This window comes from Artibeus jamaicensis, unplaced genomic scaffold (assembly GCF_021234435.1).
Source record: "Artibeus jamaicensis isolate MK-2021 breed Jamaican fruit bat unplaced genomic scaffold, CSHL_Jam_final scaffold_1019, whole genome shotgun sequence".
In the NCBI taxonomy this organism is placed as follows: domain Eukaryota; kingdom Metazoa; phylum Chordata; class Mammalia; order Chiroptera; family Phyllostomidae; genus Artibeus; species Artibeus jamaicensis.
In genome coordinates, this window is record NW_026522025.1 from 3,501,120 (window position 1) to 3,522,685 (window position 21,566).

Sequence of the window (21,566 nt, forward strand, 5' to 3'; positions counted from 1 at the left end):
TTTAATTGAAAATATGTGAAGTTTTTACAAAATCAAACTGTATTCACTACTTCACTTTTAGTGATACAGCAAATAAAACCATCATGGAATAATTAATTACCTTGTAACAGAGCTTTCAAAAGCTCTGAAAGTCATCTGAAAAACCACTATCTCTTTCCCCACCCATCTTGTATTTAGTCTACACATGCAACCCATACTCTAAACTTATACTACTTGGCTTTATGTTAATGAGTTTTGTTCCTAAGGCTAAAATGAACCAATGAGTAAGAATATTTATTATGGCCCTGGCAGATGTGGCTCAGTGGATTGAGTGCCGGCCTGTGAACCAAAGGGTTGCTGGTTCAATTCCCAGTCAGGGCACATGCCTGCATTTTGGGCCAGGTCCCCAGGGGGGGTGCACAAGAGGCAAACCACACATTGATGTTTCTCTCCATTTCTCCCTCCCTTCTCCTCTCTAAAAATGAATAAAAATCTTTACAAAAAAATTTATGATGTGAAAAGTTACAATAATGCATGAGAGACTGGTAGCATGGATTCCTCAGCCAAGTGATTTGACATGTCCAACATTAACGGCCTTTAAAACACTTAGGAAAGACAGGGTCCCAGTATTATATATGGTGGTTGCAACAAAACACTTTAATTCAATAAATATTTACCTGGTGGGTAAAAGGAAAATTCCTATTGAAATCTTTAAGTTTACACTCCTATCTCTCCACTCAACAGATGGAAGTCCAATAATAATTTCAAGTGTGCTGTTAAATTTGGTAAATGAGAACATTCAGCAAATCAGATGCTCTATCTTTGGCAGATTTGCAAAGTTAACCCTGCTCTTAACAAGAAATGCTAGTAAAAATGAGTTACTGTATTTTTTGTTCCCCAACGGGTATAGATTTCTGTTGGCTTTTTACTCTGTACAAGTCAGTCATCACTCCCTGACCTTGTACATGTCCTGAGAGACTGCCTAAACGAAATGTTGTGCTTCCATTTGTCACATACCAGGTAACATTAGGGGTAGAAACCTATTCTTTTTTTCATTGTTTGTTGCTGCTGTTTTCAGCCTACTGCTACATGTCTAATAAGGTAGACCAAAAATCAATCTGATAAAGTCAATCTTTAGAAAAGATGTGATTTTTTTAAAAGATTTTATTTATTTATCTTTAGAGGGGAAGGGAAGGAGAGAAGTATCAATGTATGGTTGCCCCTCGTGGGTCCCCTGCTGGGAACTGGCCTGCAACCCAGACATATGCCCTGACTGGGACTCAAACTGCGATCCTCTGGTTTGCAGGCCTGCGCTCAATCCACTGGAAGATGTGATTCTTAAAGGGTAGTTAAACAACATTATTGGGCCAAAGCTGGTAGGTGGTAAAGGGTAGTGAAAGGTTGGTTTTTTTTTGCTATGTTCCAAACTTCATTTCAAGAGAATATAGTACTTTTTTAAAGGTTTTACTTATTTTTAGAGAGGTGAAGGGAAAGAAACATCAATGTACGGTTGCCTTTTGCATGCCCCCCACTGGGGACCTGGCCCACAACCCAGGCATGTGCCCTGACTGGGAATTGAACCATCAACCCTTAGGTTCGCAGGCCAGTGCTCAATCCACTGAGCCACACTAGCCAGGGCTTTTTTATAGCCCCAAACTTCAGATATTGCATTTAAAAAAATTTAAATGTCAGTTTTTAAAAATACTGTGGTTATGTACAAAGAAAATTTACCATCTTAACCATCTGTGGTGGACAGTTCAGTAGTGTTAAGAATTTTCATCTTCTTTGTGCAAGTCATCTATAGAAGTTTTTCATCTTGCAAAATTGACATGCTATTCCCATTAAACAACTCCCCATTTCTCTCTCCTCCTAGACCATGGCATCCACCATTCTGTTTCTGAGTCTAGATACCTCATCTAAGTGGAATCATATATGTACCTTTTCGTGACTGGCTTCTTTCATTCAGCATAATGTCTTCAAGGTTCATCCATATTACACATGTATCAGAATTTCCTTCCTTTCAAGGCCACATAACATTGTTGTGTGTTTTGGCTATTATGATTGCTTCTATGAGCACGGGTGTATAAATATCTCAGAGACTCTGCTGCCAATTTTTTCAAACATATACCCAGATGTGGAATTGCCAGGTCACATGTTAACTGTTTCATTTGTTAGGAAACATCATATTGTTTTCCATAGTGACTGCACCACTGTACATTCCCACCAACCATGTGTAAGGTTTCCAGTCTGTGTATCCTTGCAAACATGTTGTCTTTTTTTTTAAATAGCCATCCTGAAAAGGGTAAGATAATTACCCTATTGTGGTTTGATTTGCATTTCCCTGATGACTAGCGATGTTGAACATCTTTTCATGTGCTTTTTGGCCTATTTATTTGAAACATGACAAAAGCTGTATTTTTTAAACGAACTCACTTTTTTAGAACTTGTCTACTCTTGGGAAAGTCCCTCTCTATCAACTGGAGAAACTGGTGGACTATGCTTACAAACCATCCACACAGCAAGCCTTCCCTCTAACATAGCTGCAAAACTGGAAGCCCTAAAATCTGTAGGTAGTGCCAGAAATAAGTCCTGTTATCACCAAGAAAATTACAAGCTCGCCCCCTAGTGACAAATTAGGAGAATAGAAAAGCCAAATGTTCTCAAGAAAATCTCTACCCTACCCAGAAACTGGAGAGAACACGCTAACAAAAATACTAATCAATCAAAATAGTTAAAAAGGTTCAGTTCTGAGGGACAAAATATGCCACAAAGCCCTTACTTACAAATCCCTACCTGAATAACCTGCTGCCTCAGTGTGATGAGCAGCACCAGGTAAGTGGGCTGGGGATGCTGGCCCATTGGGATGTCTCCACTGAAGGAGAGCCTGCTTCATTCTCCTTAGCAGCCCTGAAGTATATCAACTTTTAACCTTTCTGATCTCTGAATTTATTGGAAAATGTGACTCTAAAGGCAAAAAGCCCACGCCAAGATTACATAAACCAGAGGGTGGCAGTCATGACTATTCTTGGTTCCTTAAGCCTCTACTATGTAAATCAAGATACTTTCTGATTTTCAAGCCCCACTCCTCCAACTAAAATAATCATGATGATGATGATGTCTGATTCCCTCAGGCTCTGTAACTGCTAATTTATCCAATTTCCCGCTCTTTGTCTCACCCCCAATCTCCATAGCTCTCTAGTTTGCTGGTTTTCACAGAACTATAAGAATTTGAGATCTAAGACCCCATTAATATGGGTCTCTTCAGAGAACACACCAGTTAAAGAAATAAACACTTCAGGCTATATCCCAGTAGGTGACAATGTAACCATATACCTGGGTTACAGGTATATGTAACCAGGGCTACTAATAGCAAGTCCCAAGTCTTTCTGCTCCAGCAGGTTGACCCCCCAGGGCTGCATCGGGAATAGGAGGGGCCAGCCTCTGCTGTACAGCAGGGTGGGCCACACTACCCAAACGTTAAAGGTTGGACGTTTTTCTGCTGCTCTTTATGCAGCTGCAGGGCCCGATTTTTAAGCATCTCGGCCTTTGCTTCATCCTTCTCCACACCGTCCCCCAGCTTGTACATCCGACTGGCATTAGCACAGGCCCAGATATGACCTAGGTCACAGGCTTTCAGTGAGTATTGGCATGCTTGGCCCATGTCCTTGGGAAAGTTGGGAGTCCCCTGCAGAAACATGGTGCTGAGGTTGAAGCAGCTAGGGGCATAGCTGCCATCACAGGCCCTTGTATAATAGTCTCTGGCCTTCCCCAGATCAGGCTTGCCATCATCATTGACCTGTCCATCATGTGCCAGGAGACCAACATTGTGACATGCCTCCATAGACTTCTTTCCAGGCTTTTCACACGCCATCAGAAAGCATCTGGAAGCAGCTTTCAAGTCCTGGGTCAGTCCACCTGGGAGGAAGAAAAGGAAAAACAAAAAAAAAATGAATTGAAGCCAGGGCAGAACCTGGAATGTCTCAGGCCAAAGATAGGGAACACTTCCTAAATAAAGTTCACATACCTTGATTGAAAGGCAGCATGAAGGGAAGGTGGACTAGTATAGTCCGCACACCTTCCAGCTTTTTTAGCCAGGGAAACTTTTTTTTCAAATGAGACCTTATGAGGCAGACCAAACAGGTAAAGAAGACAAAAAGTAGAAATGATAATAGCTACCTTATGGGGTTACAGCCAGAACATAGTATCTTATAAGTACTTTATTATATGTTTAAGATTTTATTTATTTATATAGAGAGGGGAAGGGAGGGAAAGAAGGAAAGAAACAGCAATGAGTGGTTGCCTCTCACATGCCCCAACTGAGTACGTGGCCCACAACCCAGACATGTACCCTGACTGGGAATCAAACCGGTGATCTTCTGGTTTACAGGCTGGCACTCAATCCACTGAGCCACACCAGCCAGGGCTCATCTTCATTTTAAAAGACATCTTTGCTAAAGTAAAATTCAAATTTGACAGTTTTTTTCTTTCAGCATTTAAAAGATATTGCTCTTCTGGCTTATGTTCTAAGTCTTCTGGTTTAAGCTGTTCCTGATAAGAAGTCAGTGGTTGTTTTCTCACCATGGTTCCCCTCAATATCATTTTCTCTGTTTTTCTTTCTTTTTAAATCTTTATATGAGGATATGCTTTTATTGATTTTAGAGGGAGAGAATGAGGGAAAGAAAAAAATCAGTTGTTTGCCTCTTGTATGTGCCCCAACCAGGGATTGAACCTGCAACCTAGGCTATGTGCCCTGAATAGGAATTGAACCTGAAACCTTTGGTGTACAGGGCAATGCTCAACCAACTGAGCCACCCAGTGGAGGCTACAAACATTGTTTAATGGGCTAAATAACATTCCATCCAGTGGAAGTAATATTTATTTAACTAAGCTGCTACTCTTGGCACATAGGTTTTTAAATATGTAATTAATAATCCCTGGATGGTGTAGCTCAGTGGGCTGAACACCAGACTGCAAACTGAAAGGCTACTAGTTCAATTTCCAGTCAGGGCACAGGCCTTGGGTTGTGGGCCACATCCCCAGTCGGAAGCATGCGAGAGGCAACTGGTTGATATTTCTCATGCACATCAGTGTTTCTCTCCCTCTCTTTCTCCTTCCCTCCCCTTCCCTCCAAAATAAATGAATAAAACCTTAAAAAATAAAAAAATAATATAATGCAGTTATATACTGCTTGTAAACTACATATTAATAATAAATTTTCCAGAAAAATAATGCTGAGGTGAGTATCTTCGCACATAAACTTTATCCGCAATTTCAGTTATTTCCTTAGGTTTTAGATAGTAGACTTGCTAGGTTAAAGACATGCCCCTCTGCACCGGAAGAGAAACTGATATTCCTGTTGATGCTAAACTTTCATCAGAAGAGAGACTACCGCAGACCCAGTGTCTCACGTGAAAGCAGAAGTAATCCAGAGACTTAAAAAGACATCTTTTTTTTTCTTATCCTCACTTGAGATTATATGTTTTTTGTTGGTTTTAGAGAGAGAGAAAGTAAGGGAGACAGAGGAAGGGAGAGAGAGAAACACTAATGCAGGAGAAAAGCACTGACTGGTTGTCTCCCTTATGCAGGGAGCCACACCTGGACTGGGGATCACACACATCTGGACCAAGGGTCACACATGCCCAACCAGGGATCGAACCCATAACTGAGGTGTGTGCCCTGACTGGGAATCCAACATCACGTAACCTTTTGATTACGTGATGACGTTCCAACCAACTGAGCCACACCAGCCAGGGCTAAAAAGACATTTTCTTCATTAAACTTTCACTGAACATCTTTCTAACCAGGCTGGGCTGGACATTGGGAACAAAGGATGAATGAATCATAACATTGTCAAGAAGCTCATAATCTAGTAAGCAAAAAAAAAAAAAAAATAGCTGCCCATCAAAGGTTATAGTCCCTATTTGTACTGGTTTTAAAATATGCCCATAAATTCTTTGATATTTTTGCCTTCAAGGGGTGGAATTTTAAGTTCACTCCTCTTAGTGCAGACTAGACTTACTGACTCACTTCAAATAAACAGAATGTGATGGAAATGAAAAATGTGTGACATCCCAGGGTAGGTCATTGAGGATTCACCGACAGACACCGAGGAGACTCCAGCCAAGACAGAGGCGTAGGTACACATGTTTTGCCCCCATGCACAACTACAGCTAAAATTACAACCACACTACAAAACAAATACCACCCAAATATGTCAAGCTGTATGGAAGTCCAACCACCAATTATTTAAAGAAGCCACATTCATCCAGACGGGTAAGAGGAGTGGAGACATGGAGGATGTGGAAAGGCGTAGAGAGGCAGTGGAACAGAAGGTCTAACACTGATGTGTCATGGACAAAAATCAGGAGGCATACCTTGGGAGCAAGCGATCCTAGCCCCAAACCAGACTACTCGACCCAGGGTTCCAGCACCATGAATATAAGTCCCCATAATTTCTGGCTGCAAAAACCAGTGGGGGTTGAAGAAACTGCAAGATTATGAAGAGATTTCTATTAAAGGGCTTGCAGTGAACTAAAGACTCACACAGACCCACCCCTCGGATTCAGCACCAGAGCAACAGCTGGAAGGGCATAAGTGGCTTATAGGAAGAAGGGGAGAAAGTGAACTGACTGGCAAGGCGGTGAGTGCCAGGGAGACAGCTTCCTCTCAGGCAATCTCCACAGGACAGGGAGTAGCATTGTGCCCTCTTTGAGCCCTCCTCAACACAGAGCCACAAAAAAGTGAAATGAATTGCTTTGCCCTGGTGATTGATTTACAGATGTGTTTTCTACAACAGACTAAGCTACTAAGACAGGGAGTCAAAGCAGCTCTACCTAATACACAAACAAACATAGGGAGGCTGCCAAATTGAGGAGACAAGGAAATATGGCCCAAATGAATGAACAGAACAGCTCTAGCTGGTGTGGCTCAGTGGACTGAGTACTGGCCTACAAACCAAAGGGTTGCTGGTTTGATCCCCAGTCTGTGGCACATGCCTGAGTTGCGGGCCAGGTCCTCAGTGGGGAGTGCATGAGGGATAACCACACATTGATGTTTTTCTCCCTACCTTCCTCTCTCTTAAACACACATACACACACACAAAAGCAAAACAACAACAGAAAAAAACTCCAGAAAAAGAACTAAATGAAATGGAGATAAGCAACCTATCAGATACACAGTTTAAAACACTGGTTATTAGGATGCTCCCGGAATTCACTGGGTACTGAAAGAGCAATAAAAAATACCACAGCAGGCCTGGCTGGTGTAGCTCAGTGGATTGAGCACGGGCCTGTGAACCAGAGTATCACAGTTCAATTCCCAGTCAGGGCACATGCCTGGGTTGCAGGCCAGTTCCCAGCAGGGGACACACGAGAGGCAACCATACATTGATTATTTCTCTCCCTCTCTCCTTCCCTTCCCCTCTAAAGATAAATAAGTAAATACATCTTTTTTTAAAAAAGGCCCCAACAGAAATGAAGGTCATAAAGAAAAACTTACAGGGAACCAACAATGGAGGGGATGAACCCCAAATTCAAATCAATAATTTGAACATAAGAAAAATGAAACAAACAAACAAACAAACAAACAAACAAACAAACAAAAAACCTGGGTTGCCCCAGCCTGGTGACTAAGCAAAAACAAGCAGCAAGACAGATTTCATAACCCAGGGCCCCAGCGACGGGAAATAAAGCCTAAAAGCTCTGATTGCAATGATGCCTGCTTGTGAGAAGCGGCAGAGGGGACTGAAATCAGAGAGAGAGCAGAATAAGTGCCACTGCTCCCTCTCTGACCCCACCCCACATACAGCAGCATAACCCAGCAACATGGGTTGCTCAGCCCTGGTGAACACCTAAGGCTATGCCCTTCATATGTAACAGGTGTGACTTGACCAAAAACTTATGGCTCAAACAGAACAAATCAAAGCGCCAGAGCCAATGCAACCAAGAGATAGCCAACCTATCAGATGTACAGTTCAAAACACTGGTGATCAGGATGCTCACAGAACTGGTTGATTTTGGTCACAAATTAGATGAAAAAATAAAGGCTACACTAAGTGAAATGAAGGAAAATGCACAGGGAACCAATAGTGATAGGAAGAAAACCGGGACGCAAATCAATGGAGTGGACCAGAAGGAAGAAAGAAACAGCCACTCAGAAAAGAATGAAGAAACAAGAATTCAAAAAAATGAGGAGAGGCTTAGGAACCTCCAGGACATCTTTAAACATTCCAACATCTGAATTATAGGGGGAAGAGGAAGAGTAAGAGGAAGAGCAAAAAGTAGAAAACTTATGTGAACAAATAATGAAGGAGAACTTCCCCAATCTGGCAAAGGAAATAGACTTCCAGGAAGTCCAGGAAGCTCAGAGAGTCCCAAAGAAGTTGGACCCAAAGAGGAACACACCAAGGCACATCATAATTACATTAGCCAAGATTAAAATGAAGGAGAGAATTCTAGAAGCCGCAAGAGATAAGGGGACAGTCACCTACAAAGCAGTTCCTATCAGACTGTCAGCTGATTTCTCAAAAGAGACCTTACAGGCAAGAAGGAGCTGGAAAGAAGTATTCCAAGTCATGAAATGCAAGGGCCTACATCCAAGATTGCTCTATCCAGCAAAACTTTCATTTAGAATGGAAAGGCAAATAAAGTGCTTCTCAGATAAGGTCAAGTTCAAGGACTTCATCATCACCAAGCCCTCACTATATGAAATATTACAGAGACTTATCTGAGAAAAAGAAGATAAAAAATATGAACAGTGAAAGGACAGCAAACTCACAGTTATTAACAACCACACCTAAAACAAAAGCAAACTAAGAGGACTCCTAAAACAGGAGCAGAGCCATAGAAGTAGAGATCACACAGGTTAGCAACAGGGGAGTGGGGGGGGAGAAGGTACAGAGAATAAGTAGAATAGACAGTGGGGAGAAAATAAGGGGAGGGCAAGAGTAGTGTGGGAAATGTAGAAGCTAAAGAATTTATGACACATGGACATGAACTAAAGGGGGGAATGTGGAAGGAGGGGTTGTGCAGGGTGGAGGGGAATGAAGAGGGGGAAATGGGACAACTGTAATGGCATAATCAATAAAATATGTCAAAAAAAGAAAAATGAAAAAGAAAAAAAGCATTCAATCAGAACTGAAAGAAGAAAAAAGAAATTTAAAAACAGGAGAGAGAGAACAGAATAAAGAGCCCCTGGGACATCTCCAAATGTAACAACATCCGTATCATAAGAGTGCTAGATGGGGGCAAGCAAGAGATTGAAAATTTATATTAAAAAATAATGAAAGAAAAGTTCTCTAATTTGGTAAAGGAAATAGACATACGAGTTGAAGAAACACAGAGTCCCAAAGAAGCTGGACCCAAAGAGGACCATACCAAGACATACCATATTTAAAATATTTGGTTAAAGATAAAGAATCTTAAAAGCAGCAAGAGAAAAGAAGATACTTACATACAAAGGAGTTCCCATAAGACTGTCACTGATTTCTCAAAAGAAACTTTGCAGGCTAGAAGAAACTGGCAAGAAGTATTCAAAGTGATGAAAAGCAAGGACCTACAACCTAGATGACTCTATCCAGCAAAGCTATCATTTAGAATGGAAGGGCAGATAAAGTGCTTCCCAGACAAGGTAAAACTAAGAGTTCATCATCACCAAGACATTATTATATGAAATATTAAAGGGAACCATATACGAAAAAGAAGATCCAAACTATCAACATTAAAATGGCAACAAATACACAATTATCACCAACTAAATCTAAAAACAAACTAAGCAAATCAGCACAACAGAAACAGAATCATAGATATGAAGATCATTTGGAGGGTTACTGGCTGAGAGGGGGGAAAGGAAAGAATGAGGGAAAAGATGCAGGGATTAGGAAGTACAAATTGGCCCTGTCTGGTGTGGCTCTGTGGATTGAGTAAAAGCCTGCAAAGCAAGAGATAGCTGGTTCAATTCCCAGTCAGTGCACATGCCTGGGTTGTGGGCTGGGTCCCCAGTAGGGGCTGCATGAGAGACAACCACACATTAACAATTCTCCCTCTTTTCCCTCTCTCCACCTCTAAAAATAAGTAAATAACATCTTTTTTTTTTAATTATATATTAGTATATACAAAACAGGGATGTTAAGAACAGGATAGGTAATGGAGTAGTCGAAGAACTTATATGCATGACCCATGGACATGAACTAAAGAAGGGGACTGCTGGAGGGAATAGGGGTACTGTGTAGAGGAGGGCAAATGGGGAGAAAATTGGGACAACTCTAATAGCATAATCAATAAAACATATATTTTTTTAAAAGACAATGAGGATTCCTTCTTGCTCTTGGATTGCTTACTCTGGAGGAAGCCAGATGCCATAGCATGAGGACACATAAAGAGGTCCATGTCACAAAGAACTGAGGTCTCCTGATAACAGGTGGCAAGGAACAGGAAAAAGTCCTTATCAACAGCCACATGAGGTAAGTCATCTTTAAACTGGAAACTCCAGTTCCAGTCAAGCCTTCAAATGACTGCAACCCTAGCTTCCTCGGTAATGTCTGCAAAATCATGAGACCCTGAGGCACACAGCTAAGCCAACATCCAAATTCCTGGCCCACAGAAACTCTGTGAAATAAGTTTGCTGGGGTAATTTGCTATTTAGCAATAGATAACTTAAACACTACTCCAGTGACAATTGCAATTAGGGCATGGGGAGGAAAAGACAGATGCAAGAAAATGAATCACTATTGATCCCTTTCTCTGGGCCAGGCATATGCTGATGCCTTTACCTACATTATCCTATTTCATCCTCACAACCATCCGAAGAAGCAAATACTATTTGTTTTCTACATCCTACAGGTACAGAGTTAAAGTGATGGGCACTACTTGCAAACAGCATTTCCTAAGACTCCCTACCTTAAAAGGCTGTGATCTTCCCCTGATCAGCTTTCCAAATCTTCCTACAATGTGAGTCTTCCCCAAAGACTGTAAGGACCCTTCTGCAAAGAAGGCTCAGGATGAGGTCAGCACTAATTTCAGTGACAAGGACCAAAGAAAGGAGGCCCTCCTTACCTTTCCCAGTCACGTAATAGGCCCCCAGTTTGTAGCAGCTATTACTGTGTTTATTGTCTTCACAGTTGAACTTCAAGACCTTGGCAGCCTCATCAAAATTCTTCTGGATTCCTTCCAGATAGTCCACCAGCCGATAACAACCTGTGAAAAGAAGACAAGAGCTGTTCTTCACTTCCAGGGTCACTGCTCAGCAGTGGAGAGGGTCCAGGTCTGATTGGCCAAATGTGTCTTTCATTTAGGACCAGCCTCTGTTCTCCTGAGGTGTGACAAGGAATGCAGGTGGTGTTCAGCCATTCCCACAAATGGCATTGTCTGCTCTTAGGCAGGGACTAAGCAATATAAAGCCTGGGGAGACCTTGGCTCCTGCACTGACTCCTCCTCACACCAGCCTTTCTGCTCCCTGTCAGCCAGGCCAGCACAAAGATGCAGTAGCTTTGAAACTCCGCTGGCTTTGGAACTTCTTAGGAAGTTCAGTAGTCAAACAGAAAAGCAAAAGGGTCTATGAGCTAGTCTCTGTAGCAGCAAGAGAGGGGTACTTCTGTGACTGCATTTTACCACTCCTCAGCCAGGCTGGGAACATGAAGCCTGAAAACAGTAGGAACAGCAGCTACCAAAGGAGATGGAAATAGTACTCTCTCTCCTTGGCAGTCTCTGGCCCCAGCAAGCCTCTCTGTACCATCTCTCCCCTCTGTCTCTTTTTCATTCCCAATAACACTTATCTCTCATTCATTTTTACTCCACTATGTTGGAGCATCTATGTTCATTTATGTATCAGAAGCTGGGAATACAGTCACTTGCCCTCCTAAAAATTACATTCTAGAGGAGTAAGCACACTAATTAAGTACATATGTGAATAAGATGTATTCAAAAATAATAAATGGAGTTCTGGCCAAGATGGAGGCATAGGTAGAAACCTTTTGCTTCCTTGCACAACCAAAAGGAGGATAACGATCAATCTAAAATCAATAAACAACTAGAAGTGCCAGAAAATCAAACTGCATGGGACTCCAACAACTGAGGAATTAAAGAAACAGTCAACCAGAACAATAAGAACCCCAGGCAAGAACTCCATGGGTGGGGCTAGCTGAGAGAGAAGTGTGAGGGGAGAGGAGGCTGGAGACAGGGGGGCCAGGGCTGGCTGAATGGGAAACTGAGACTCAGAGCTGACTGTGGACTGTGGCGATTGCCTTGGTGGGAGAAACTCCCAGTCTCACACAAGAAAGTGCACTAGAGCTAAGCAGGGGAGCAGCATTGGTCCCTCTCTGGCCCCTCCCCCACAGGCAGCACTGCAGGGCAGCAAGGATTGCCCCGGCCCCTTACAATTTAACAGGCGCACTGAGACAGACACCACCCAAAGGAAAGAACAGGGCAAAACTTCAGAAAGAGAGCTAAGTGATGAGGAAACAGTCAACCTATCTGATGGAGAGTTCAAAGCTGTGGTAATCAAAATGCTCACAGAACTGATTGAACTTGGTCAAAAAATGAAAGAACAAATGAAAGATACCCAGAATGAAATAAAGCAAAATATTCAGGAAACGAACAGTGACAGAAAGAAAACCAGGACTCAAATCAAAACAATGATTTGGAACAAAAGGAAGAAGTAAACATCCAACTGGAACCGAATGAAGAAACAAGAATTCAAAAAAATGAAGAGAGGCTGAGGAACCTCTGGGACAACCGAAAATGTTCCAATATCCAAATTATACGGGTACCAGAAGGGGAAAAACAGCAGCGAGAAATTGAAAACTTGTTTGAACAAATAATGAAGGAAAACTTCCCCAATCTGGTGAAAGAAAACAGACTTCCAGGAAGTTCAGGAAGCCCAGAGAGTCCCAAGAAGTTGGACCCAAAGAGGAACACACCAAGGCACATCATCATTAAGTTATCCAAGATTAAAGATAAAGAGAGAATTTTAAAAGAAACGAGAGGAAAGGAGAGAGTTACCTATAAAGGAGTACCCGTAAGTCTATTAGCTGATTTCTCAAAAGAAACCTTACAGGCAAGAAGGGGCTGGAAAAAAGTATTTGAAGTCATGAAAGGCAAGGGCCTACAACCAATACTCTATCCAGCAAAGTTTTCACTTAGAATGAAAGGACAGATAAAGTGCTTCTCAGATAAGATCAAATTCAAGGAGTTCATCATCACCAAGCCCTTATTATATGAAATGTTAAAAGGACTTATCTAAGAAAAAGTAGATCAATGAACAGAAGATCAACTATGAACAGTAAAATGACAACAAATTCACAACTATAACAAATGAACCTAAAAGAAAAACAACAAAAACAGAAACTAAGCAAACAACTAGAACAGGAACAGAATCACAGAAATGGACGTCACATGGAGGTATTTCAGCGGAGTGAGTGAAGGGAGGAATGGGGGGGAAAGGTACAGAGAAGAAGCGTAACTGGTAGGTATCAAATAGATGGGGAGCAATCAAAAATGGTATAGGAAAAAGAGAACTCAAAAGAACTTAGATGTACAACCCATGGACATGAACTAAGGTGGGGGTAATACTAGAGGGTTAGGGGGTACAGGGCAGAGGGGGGATAAAGGGGGAAAATTGGGAAAACTGTAATAGCATGACTGATAAAATATATTTAAAAAATAAAGTAACTGTTGATAAAAAAGCAAAAAGTAATAAGTGTCATGACCGAAATAAAACAGGATTATAACATTTTTTGTGCATGCTGGGGAAATGGTTAAGACTGGGTTACCAGGGAAGGCCTGCTCCTTTGACCAACCCCAGAAATCTGTCCCAACCTTCCAGCTCCTCAGTGACTCCAATTCCTGTGAATTCTTTCTACACTCAGGACATGGACCAGCCCTCGAAGAGCAATCCTGGGTTCTTTTTAAGCTATTATGCTGCAGAGCAACTCTGTGTAGTTGGTTAGCATCAAAATGTAGCTATATCGTGCTCTGGAAACTAGGATGCAAGCTATTATTAGGTATGACCAGTGCCATTTTTTTCCTTTGTAAAGCAGGAAAAACTGACTGCTCTGGGTGGCCCCTTCTGGACACCAACGTCCACCTTACTCTCAAATCAACTCAATGTTCCCAGAGCACACATGGTACATTCATGTCTCAGGTCCTTTCCTGGGTGAATGTACTTTCCTACATTTCTCCTTCCCGCCCAGCCTCCAGGCTGAAAGCCACGGAGAATTCCCCCAGTGCCAACCCAGACTGACCTCGAGGAAACCCAACTCTCCCTAACACATTCAAGGTCGTCAGTGTCCCACAGACTCCATCCAGATGTGTCCCTGGCCCATGACTGTTTCCAGAGTCTGTCAGAGGTCACTCATGTGACCTGTCCAGCCCCTGGCCCCTGCCCCCTCCTCCATGATCTCCCATATGCTCCCAGGGTGCCTGTGGGGGGGGGCGCTCACCATCTGGGTCCTTCTCTTGGCACCTTCCTACTTCGCACAGGAAAGCTGTCACTTCCACCTGGCATAGATCTCCCTTACCTTATTCAAGACTGTTCAAATGCCATTTTCTCAATGATTCCCCTGACCACTCAATTTAAAATTCCCTCCTGCTCTGGCTGGAGTGGCTCACTGGATTGAGTGCCAACCTGCACACCCGTGACCCCAAAGGTCGCTGGTTGGACTCCCAGTCAGGGCACATGCCTGGATTACAGGGCCAGGTCCCCAGTAGGGGGTGTGTAAGAGGCAATTGATGTATCTCTGCTCTTTCTCCCTCTCTCTCTCTCTATAATAAATAAATAAATCTTTTAAAAAATAAAATAAAATTGACCTCCTGAACTCCCGACACTTATCAATCAGTTCTTTTTGCTATTGCACTTTTCTTTTTTTTAAATACATATATATATATATATTTTTTTTTAGAGGGATGGGGGAGAGAGATGGAAAGACACTAAGAAACAGAAACACCGATGTGAGAAACAGCAACTGGTTACCGCCCATAGCCCCTAATGGGGAGGGTTGGGGGAACGAACCCACAACCTAAGTAGGTGCGCTGACCTGGAGTCAAACTCCCAGTCCTTTGGTGCACGGGACACTACACTCCAACCAACTGGGCCACACCAGCCATGGCTGCACTTACTATTTTCTAACACATTATTTCACTTATTTCCTTATGTTTATTGCCCAATTCACCTCGCTGGAACGTAAGCTCCAAGAGAACAGGAAACTTTACCTGTTCAATGATGTATTGAACAGATACCTAGATACCCAGGCATCTCTCCTTCCCGCCCAGGGTCCAGGCTGAAACCCGCACAGCATTCCCCTACGGTGAGCCCGGAGAGACCTCGTGGAATCCCAACTCTCCCTAACACACACAAGGTCGTGTGTGTCCCATAGACTCCGTCCGGACGTGTCCCCGGCCCGTGACCGTTTCCAGAGTCCCTCAGAGGTCGCTCTCGCGACCCGTCCGGGCCCCTGCACCCTCCTCCACGATCTCCCACGTGCTCCCAGGGCGCCCGGGGACACTCACCATCCGGGTCCTTCTCTTGGTAGCACTGATAGTTGCACTCCACCTTCAGATTCTCCAGAAACGACTTCACCTGTTCCTCATCCTGGAAGTCCACCAGGCCAGCCATGGCTCTTGCTCTCCCAGACCAGATTACCCAGCCTCTCCTACCAACTCCCCGCCGGAGTCCCGCCCACAGTCACGTGAGCCGGCGAAGGGGCGGAGCCTGGGCCACAGAACCTCAGGTCCTCAGAGGTCAGCACTCACCAGCGCTTTCTCGGAGAGTCGTCTCCGAAAGCCTGGGCTTTCCCCTAATCCTCACGCTGTTAAAGCCTTTGGCGGTCACATCTTTTCCTCTGTTCTGCTCATTTCAAAAACTGATGGCAGCCGAAAGGCACTTTATCTGTGCCAACTTTATAGCCTTAAATGATTTTTCTGCCTGTAGTCTTTTATCCCTTCAACTCTAAGTGCCCACTGTGTGCCTCGCCCAGTGCTTCCTTCTAGTAATTCGCAGCGACAAGAATGGTCCCTGCCTTTAAAGACCTTGCAGTTTAATAGGAAGACATTTATTTATTTATTTAGTCAACAAGCAATTTGGGCACTTTCTATGTGCCAGATACTTATAAGTCTGTACAACTGCAAGGAGAAGTCTGATTCATTTCTATATTCCTGCCAGACCCAACCCCTGCTCCCAACATGAATTACCTAAGGAATGATGGCTGTGCGAGGTAATGACTGGAACATGGTAGCAGTAGATGTTGTACAAATAATATTGTTATAATAGCTAATGTTTAAACAGGGCTGAACTTTTTTTCCACATTCTATTCTAAGCACTATACAAATTCCCATTTAATTCTCACTGAGACACTCCTAGTGATGCTATGGGGTAGGTATTATTATATTCCCATTCTGCAGATGAGGAAACAGAGGTACACAAAGGTTAAAAACATGTCCAATATCACACAGGAAGTGAGAGTTGTTGTGCAGTAAATATTTTTTGAATAAAAGAATGGTTGAGTTACAAGAGGAATGTGTCAAGGAGATAGGGGAGAGGAAAGGAACTTCACCTGGTTTTTAATTGTTCTCCTGCTCAGAATCATCAGTGTCATAAAGCCCAGACTAAAAGCTCTACAAAGACAGTTCCCATTAATCTTTGAGTCCCAGCCAGCTTTAGTCTAGAGCCCTCACATGGAGTTCAATCCACTGTTTCCCATTTCCCACCCAGCACCTACAATAATGCTTCACAAATATCTATCCCTAAGGGCATCAGAGAGTGTAGGCTTCCAAACACTTCCTCATTGGGAAACAGCTTACTGCAACTAGGAAATGTCTTTGAAATCTCAGGATTAATTTTAAAATCCATGATATTAGATCCAATTTCACAACACTTTTTATTATTATTATTATTATTATTATTATTATTATTCCATAGGGAGAGAGAAACATCAGTGTGAGAGAGAAACATTGACTGGTTGACTCTGGCACACACCCCAACTAAGACTGAACCTGCAACCTAGGCATGTGCCCTGACCAGGAATCAAACTCGCTACCTTTCAGTTAATGGGAGACCCTCCAACCAACTGAGCCACACTGGCCAGGGCTCTATAATACATCTTTCATAGAAAAGCACAAGATTGCTTTTTCCACAAGCCTTTGAGTAAAATTGAAATTCCAGGTGATATGCCACATTCACCAGTGGTTTCTCATAGTCCGGCCACATTGGGAGGTCATTCATGCCCAGTATACATGCCCCAGGTAGGGAAGCCCTGACCTTGGATTTTGAGCCCACCTTCCTTAGCTTGGCCTTTGAGGCCATGTACAGTCTGATTCTAGCCTCATTTCCTGCCTCTGTTCTCCCACACCCCACCTGACCTTTTATTCTTGAGCAGGTCCCAGGTTTGCTGCTCTCGATGTGTGAACCACCCTTCTCTACCCAAATCAGAGATTCTCTCCCCTGTGAAATCTTCCCAGGTGCAACAACTGCACTCCCCTAAAGTAGATTTTGATGCTCCCACTTCAGTGTTTCACAACACTTGTATTGTTATGTTGTAGTAGGAAGGGACTGACTTTGGAGGGCAGACAGATCATAGTCAGAATCCATGTTCCATGTTTGCTAAATTGTGACCTTGAACCAGTCACATTCGTGACCCTGATTCCTTTTCTGTACATGAGATCCCTTGTATGGCTGTCAGTAGGACTAAAAGTTCATGTATGTGATGTACTTAGCAGAGTGGCTGGCTCAAATTATTTCTTGTCATACTCATAATGGTTATAATGCTTAAAAATTTGTGTCCCCCACCAGACTGTGAACTCTATGTCCCTTGTGCTGGTCACAGCCAAGAATAGAGCAAAGTTTGGTGAGGGTGATATAGATAACTAAGATCAGGAACAGGCCACAAATATTTCTATTAATCCTATTTGCTAAATTGAAATGCACTGAAATGAGAGTACCTGAGCAGTAGAGGGAGACAGAGAGTTGGGGAAAAAAATGGAAGAGAAGCAGAGCCAAGTAGGAAATCACATAATTAAAAGGAAATTTAAGGTCATTACAAAGACAGCCAGCATCTTTTCTTAGTCCTGGCCTTATTATGTAGGTTTATTTTTCCCTATTCTTATAAATTTTCTCATTTATTTTTTAAACTTATTTTTTATTCAAGAAATACATGAATATATACTTATTGTAAATCAATATAATGTTTTCAGTCTAATAACCCTTTTCAATAAGCATAATGCAGCTTGTATATACTTTTCAAAATATTGCAGGGAAGAGAAGGGTCAAAGGAGTTATTTGTCCAAAAATACACAATGAGAAGCTCCAGAGAAACCAGGCCTCTTGGAATCTTTGAGTTCAGCAGCCCACCCCAGTCCCTGAAGGGGAAGAAGTTGAGAGCATTACAGCACTCACCTCCTGACTCCGGACATTCAACTAATGTTAATTGATCTCTAATTAGTACTTTAGTTTAGTACTTTATCTCATTTATTCTTCACAGCATTACTCTTAATTCATTCAACAAACACTTCCTGGATGCTAAATAATGATTAGGGCTTAAGCAATGCAAAGTTGAAAAATGCAAAGTTTCAACAACAACATGCTTTTCCTTAGAAGAGGAAAAGCGCTGGTAAATAAATAAGATGAGATGCTCCTCCAATGATAAAAGGAAAGCAAATGAGAAACAGTGTGATGTCATTTTTCATTTTATAGGTTAACAAAGAGTGGCATCCCATGTTTGTGAAGATGCTGAGAAACCAGCATTCCCATACATTGTTGGTGGGAATATATGTTGGTGCTTCCTTTTTGGAGAGCAATTTGGTAATATTTATTAACATTTAAAATGTGCATATATAACCTGGCTGGTGTAGCTCAGTGGATTGAGCATGGGCCTATGAAGCAAAGGGTTGTGGGTTTGATTACTGGCACACGCCTGGGTTGTGGGCCAGGCCCCCAGTATGGGGTGCGTAAGAGGCGATCACACATTGATGTTTCTCACCCTCTCTTTCTCCTTCCCTTCACCTCTCTCTAAAAATAAAATAAATAAAATCTTTTAAAAATAAAATAAAAGACTTTCGGCCAAGATGGAGGCGTAGGTGGAAACACCGTGCCTCCTTACACAACCAAGTTTAAAGACAACAAAGTTTTAGTAAAAAAAAAAAAAAACCCAACCAAAACACAGAAAATTGAACTACATGGAAGTCAGACAACAACGAACCTTCAGCCAGATCGGTAAGAGGGGCGGAGCCAACAGCAGACCAGGGTTGAGCAGAAAACTGGGTCAGACCAACCCAGGCGCGTGGGCGGCAGTTGGCAGATCCCAGGCGTGGGGCTGCGGCAGGCAGACCCAGTGAGGGTGGAAGGCGGCTGGCTGACTGTGGTCATATATTCTTGTGCAGATAAACCACGTGAAGGAGCGAGCAGTGAGACTGACTGTGAAGGCCCCAGCAGCGGAAAGCAGCAGAGGGGACCATTATTGCCCCTCTTTGACCCCGCCCCCATATGCAGCGTCACAACCCAGCGACTGAGTTGCCCCGCCCTGGTGAACACCTAGGGCTCCACTCCTCAAATGTAACAGGTGTGAACAGACCAAAACATGGCTCAAGAAGAACTCAAAGCTCCAGAGCCAATAACTATAAGCGACCAAGAAAGCCAAACTATCAGATGCACAGTTCAAAACACTGGTGATCAGGATGCTCACAGAACTGGTTGATTTTAGTCACAAATTAGAGGAACAAATGAAGGCTAAACTAATTGAAATGAAGGGAATTGCACAGGAACCCAATAGTGATGGAAAGAAAACTGGGACTCAAATCAAGGGAGTAGACCAGAAGGAAGAAAGAAATGATTAAATAGAAAAGGATGAAGAAACAAGAATTCAAAAAAATGAGGAGAGGCTTAGGAACTTCCAGGGCATCATTAAACGTTCCAACATCCGAATTATAGGGGTACCAGAAGGGGAAGAGGAACAGCCATGAGTGGAAAACTTATTTGAACAAATAATAAAGGAGAACTTCCCCAAGCTGGCAAAGGAAATAGACTTCCAGGAAATCCAGGAAGCTCAGAGAGTCCCAAAGAAGTTGGACCCAAGAAGGAACACACCAAGGCACATCATAATTACATTACCCAAGATTAAAATGAAGGAGAGAATCCTAGAAGCAGCAAGAGCTAAGGGGACAGTCCCCTACAAAGGAGTTCCCATCAGACTGTCAGTGGATTTCTCAAAACAGACCTTACAGGCAAGAAGGGGCTGGAAAGAAGTATTCCAAGTCATGAAAACCAAAGACCTACAACCGAGATTACTCTATCCAGCAAAGCTTTCATTTAGAATGGAAGGGCAGATAAAGTGCTTCTCAGATAAGATCAAATTCAAGGAGTTCATCATCACCAAGCCCTTATTATATGAAATGTTAAAGGGACTTATCTAAGAAAAAGAAGATAAAAAAGATGAACAGTGAAAGGACAGCAAATGCACAGTTATTAACAATCACACCTAAAACAAAAGCAAACTAAGAGGACAGCTAGATCAGGAGTGAACCATAGAAATGAAGATCACATGGAGGGTTAGCAACGGGGAAGTGGGAGAAGGAGAAGGGGGAGAAGGTACAGAGAGTAAGTAGCATAGACGGTAGGTAGAAAATAGATAGGGGGGAGGGCAAGAATAGTATGGGAAATATAGAATTTAAAGAACTTGAGACACATGGGCATAAACTAAAGGGGGGAATGGTGGGGGAGGGGGTGTGCAGGGTGGAGGGGAATGAAGGGGGTAATAGAACAACTGTAATGGCATAATCAATAAAATATATTTAAATAAAATGTGTATATATATTTGGGAGGCAGTGGGAGAAAATATTTGTAAACCGTCCCTCTCACAGTGGGCTTGTATATAGAGAACTCCTACAACTCAACAATAAAAAGAAAATGTTTAAAAAATGGGCAAAACATTTGAGTAGACATTTTACTAAAGAAGATATATGAATAGGTAATAAGCTCACAAAAATACACCTAGCATGGTAAAACACAAATATGTTTCCACCACGACATACCAGTACACAGCTACTATAATGGCTATAGTCAGCAACAAATGACCCCAAGTGTTGATGAGGATGTAAAAAAACTGGAACTCATATATTTCTTGTTGGAATGCGAAATGCTGCAGCCATTTTGCATTTTTTAAAAATGATTTTATTTATTTACTTTTTAGAGAGGGGAAGGAAGAAGAAGAGTGAGAGAAACATCAATGTGTGGCCGCCCCTCGCGTACCCCCTACTGGGGATCTGGCCAGGAACCCAGGCATGTACCCTAATGTATCCTAATGGGGAATTGAACCAGTGTCCCTTTGGTTCGCAGGCCCATGCTCAATCCACTGAGCTACAAAAGGCAGGGCACCACTTGCATTTTTGTTTGTTTGATTTATTTTAGTGAGATCACTTAACATGTCTATCCTGATAACAGATTTTTAAGTGTACAATATATTATTGTTGAACATAGGTACAATGTACAGTGTTATACACTTCTAGAGTTTATTATACAGATTTCTAGAGTTTACTGAGCTTGCTTAACTGAAACTTATGCCCTTGATTGGTAACTCCCCATTTTCTCTGCTCCACCCAGGCCTAGCA

The 21,566-nt window shown here is 42.5% G+C and overlaps 1 protein-coding gene across 1 annotated transcript; it reads right to left on the reverse strand.

Moving 5' to 3' along the window:
- Positions 1–1,125: 1,125 nt before the first annotated feature.
- Positions 1,126–15,636, reverse strand: LOC119058859 (cytochrome c oxidase assembly factor 7). Its single transcript, XM_037158334.2, has 3 exons — positions 15,480–15,636; positions 11,031–11,171; positions 1,126–3,894 (listed from the first exon to the last, which is right to left on the reverse strand). Exons 1-3 carry the CDS (start codon positions 15,583–15,585, stop codon positions 3,446–3,448), a joined length of 696 nt encoding a protein of 231 aa, XP_037014229.1. The 5' UTR covers positions 15,586–15,636; the 3' UTR covers positions 1,126–3,445.
- Between the last annotated feature and the right edge of the window lie 5,930 nt (positions 15,637–21,566).